The sequence below is a fragment of the Callorhinchus milii genome, unplaced genomic scaffold (genome assembly GCF_018977255.1).
Source record: "Callorhinchus milii isolate IMCB2004 unplaced genomic scaffold, IMCB_Cmil_1.0 Scaffold5, whole genome shotgun sequence".
Lineage (NCBI taxonomy): Eukaryota > Metazoa > Chordata > Chondrichthyes > Chimaeriformes > Callorhinchidae > Callorhinchus > Callorhinchus milii.
The window spans coordinates 38455072-38458883 of NW_024704746.1; the positions used below are offsets into that span (position 1 = coordinate 38455072).

The following is a 3812-nucleotide window of genomic DNA, read 5'->3' on the forward strand; positions in this document are numbered from 1 at the left end:
TCAAACGGATCTAACTTGTTCTAAATACACATTTTGGTCTTCAAAAAGCATAACTCTGGGCACGTTGCCAGACTATTGAGTTTGCAAAAGCGAATTGTGTGAATAATGTACAGTATACGATTTATGAATAAAATATAATCAGCCTCCACCCTGCCAAAGTATTCAGAACTGCAGAACGGAAATGTAAATGGCAATCTGTATTTAGATCTGATCTCCCATATTGTCCTTGGTTAAAATGTCAAGGTTTCTAATAGGCTCTGGTGGATCGGCAGCATAAAATATCCAACATAAGCATATTCATACATTTGATCCACTCTCAGGATACACTATTTATGTCTTAAGTTCAGTGTTTATATTTCTCAGTCAGCATATCTACTTAAAGTGGCAAGTGACATTTTCCTATCTCGTGGACCTATTTCTGATCGCCGTTTCCATCAAGTGGCAGTTTCCTCTTTTGGAGGGGGTGGGAAATGATCTTTTGTGGTTTTACTTTTGCTGGATTTTTGAGGCAAAAAAAATATTTAGGTGTAAATGATTTCACTTGGGTTGTTGCTTGAGGACTTATTTTGAAATATCTAACATAACTATCTTATTCTTCGTTTAAATTGCAATTAATAAATATTTCACATTGATATCTTATAAAATAGTATAAAAATGGTTTATGGTGATTGTCATTGTCAATATTCATCCCTCATCGTAATTGTTCGAAATCAGATTAATTTTCCACTCATCTCAACTCCCAATTTAACTTTCATAACGACATTCAATACTCGTCAAAGTAATTCTGAGCTCTTCGGGTCCTTTAGATGCGATAAGGTGCAATATCAAGTGGTATAAACATTTTAGAATACAGTCTATTTTCTTACTATCCTCCTGCCCAAAGATTACTGTTTGGTTCAATGTGAACTGACCTAATGATAAGTGCTACAGGTTCAAAGGATAGAGCATATTGTGAATATTATGGATGGTGATTCGTGCTAAACCGAGGCATAAACATATGCAACTGAAAAATTGACTCTGAAGGCAACATCCATTGCAATGCTTAGAGATATATTGCACGCCACTTCAGATGAAAATTAAAAGACAGAGCAACTGTGGTCTCGGTGACTAGCCGAGTGAAATGATTTCTATTTCTGCCATTTTATTTGATGGTGTTAGAACTTTGCAGGGAACACTGTATTTGCCCAGTTTAACACAGGGTTAATAATAGGTCCAGGGAGCCCAGGTATCCCTGGGCATGTGTTTACTTTTGCACCTGTGTGTTCATATGTGACTCATGCACCGACTATCACAACAGTTTGAGGCGAACTCTGGATACATGGAACCATTTCAGCAATTAATATTGTGGCCATGTGTTTGATCTACTTTTGAGACTCTGTTTCGGATTTCGTGCAGTGTGGATTTCATCATCAATTCCCTGCTGACTAAACTGTCAGAACTAAACTGTTTTTTTAAACTGTACCCCTTCTCTCTTTTTCTCTCGCTTTAAATGTCTTTATTAAAACCAAAGGGGCTAGTCATTTTCAATAAAACGTCAAATAAAGAACTTTTCTTTTAATTCAGTCTTCACAATAAATGTTGAATGCATACCGTTCAAAACGAAAAAAATATATCATCTTATAAAATTATGAAACTTGTTACTAAGTACATCGAAGCAACATTTGTACAAACATATTTACACGTTACCAATGTTATTCAAAACTTCAGTTCATAATTAAGCGTTGGTCAATTAAATCGATATTACACTTTTGGCCTTTTCCTTCTACTGAGGGAATGGATTTTTTTTAAAAAAAACAACTCGCAATAACAACACTTTTAAAAACATATAGTACATTTGGGCACAGTATAAATCATTTTGTTTAGGTACAGCCCAGCAAAGCGTTTTTCGACATGTAAATACGATGCTAACTGTCATCATAATTGCTGTAACAATCCGCTTGAAAGGTAATAGTTTGTAGTGAATCATCACTTGGTTATGGTTGAGTCTTCGGTATGGAGTGTAGTGGATTCCTCCGTTGAAATGCTGTCGACTATCGAGGTCAGGTAACGAAGGCTGCTGGTACCTGCAGATTCTAGACTGCTTCCTAGTTAAAATAAAGCAACCAAACAAGGAATAAGATAATATGGCATTGTTAGAAGTCTCATTCTCCCTCACTCATCAGCTCACATGTAACAGTGAAATGCTCCCCCCACCCCCCCCCCCCCCCCCACACACACACACACACAGACAAACACACACACACACACACGCACACACAGACCACATTCAAAGATTGCTGTCGCATCTCTTCTAAATCCGGAGCTATTTCGGAAATCTCAAGGCACGTTAGTTCAAGATGGGATATTATTGCGCCAACATTTCACGGCAAACCGCAAATATGTTATCGGAGTACGTATAACGCGTCTGTGTAATACAAAATACATAGGTGTATACGCAGACGTGTTACATGTACGTCGGGGGAAACACTCTAATTTGCTGATTTTTGATATTGTGCTCACAGAGAGATTCTACCCCTCGATCAACATTAGTAACAGAATATATAAATATATATATATGTGTGTGGTTACCTTCTTTGTGACTCCTATTTATGATACTGGAATGATCAGACAGATTCCCCCACTCAGAGGGGGGGCAGCTGTTTGCTCCCCAGCAGTCTGAAGCGTCTACCTGGGTGAAGAAAGGCAGAAGAACGTTTTAGCACCGATCTACTCTCTTTTTTTGTTCTCTGTGTCTGCGAGAGAGAGAGAGAGAGAGAGAGAGAAGAAGAAGAAAAAAAAATTCCACCACGTAATTAATTGGCAGGATGGGGGTCTCCGGGCCGGTGACGGACGCGCTCCGGCTGTCGCTTACCATCGAGTGTGAGCCGTTGCAGCTGATCGGGTCCACGTTCTCCTGCAGCTTCTCCTGCTGATCCAGGCTGTGCAGCAGATCCTGCAGCTTCTCTATGTAGTGGATGGCGCTGCGGAGGATCTCCACCTTGGGCAGCCTCTGGTTGGGGTTCGGCACCGTCCTGCGCTTCAACGCGTCGAAAGCCTCGTTGATTTTCTTGAGCCTTCTCCTCTCCCTGAGCGTGGCCGCCTTCCTCCTGTCGGTGGTGGCCGATTTCCTCTTGCACGCCTTGCAGGCCCAGATCAGGCACTGGCCGGGGCAGTGGGACTTCAGGCCAGGCGGGGCGTACACGTGCTCCTCGCCGCCGCTGTCACAGCTCGGCTCGGCTTGGCTGGCGTCTCCGACTGGGGACAACCCGTCCTCGCTCCCCGGGTACAGGGGAGACACCCCGGCCCCATCCAAGTGCTGGAAAACAACGTTCTCGCTGTCCAAGTAGCGCTGATCGTGATAGTAATAGGGGTTGGTTTCAAACATCTCCATCATTGTGGATGCTGGTTGTCTCGTCTGTAGGTCAATGTGTGTATATGTGTGAGAGAGACAGTGGATCAAAAGCTGCAGAGGGGTCTGGATGGCATTTAAACACTTGGATGATAAGTCACCATGCTATATATACATACATATATATATATATATAGAAGCCAGTGAAATTCAATCCAACATTTAGCTGTCGCAAAGCATCAACCCCCCACCCCCCCACCACCAAGTCTTGTCTTACTGCGCCTCCTGGGTGCTGTCATTACAGTCATTCTAATTTAGAAATGTAGTTGCTTCTTGCGACAGCGAAACGCGATCGCTTTCTTATGTGACAGCCAAGTGTGATGCAGGCACCCAATCTGACAAGAGTCCCCTCATTCCTGAAGGCTGGAATGACTTCCTATCCCATCTTTTCAATACTATACTTATTGTTTCTCGATAAAAATAT

At 42.1% G+C, this 3812-nt stretch overlaps 1 protein-coding gene across 2 annotated transcripts; it reads right to left on the reverse strand.

The window, feature by feature from the left end:
* Nucleotides 1-1520: 1520 nt before the first annotated feature.
* On the reverse strand, nt 1521-3466 carry myf6 (myogenic factor 6). Of its 2 annotated transcripts, XM_007903789.2 has the most exons (3): nt 2852-3466; nt 2569-2668; nt 1521-2084 (listed from the first exon to the last, which is right to left on the reverse strand). In XM_007903789.2, exons 1-3 carry the CDS (start codon nt 3371-3373, stop codon nt 1966-1968), a joined length of 741 nt encoding a protein of 246 aa, XP_007901980.1. In that variant the 5' UTR covers nt 3374-3466; the 3' UTR covers nt 1521-1965. The 2 variants fall into 2 exon arrangements, with proteins under 2 accessions (XP_007901980.1, XP_007901981.1); XM_007903790.2 differs by lacking the exon at nt 1521-2084 and having other exon boundaries at nt 2570-2732.
* Nucleotides 3467-3812: the final 346 nt, after the last annotated feature.

What these genes read in the sequence shown, in the direction of transcription:
- myf6 (XM_007903789.2), bottom strand. Translation starts at nt 3,373, where the DNA reads ATGATGGAGATGTTTGAAACCAACCCCTATTACTATCACGATCAGCGC. An exon ending in GCAACGGCTCACACTCGATG is followed by an intron (nt 2,669 to 2,851) that starts GTAAGCGACAGC and finishes TTCTTCACCCAG; the next exon opens with GTAGACGCTTCAGACTGCTG. An exon ending in AAATAGGAGTCACAAAGAAG is followed by an intron (nt 2,085 to 2,568) that starts GTAACCACACAC and finishes TATTTTAACTAG; the next exon opens with GAAGCAGTCTAGAATCTGCA.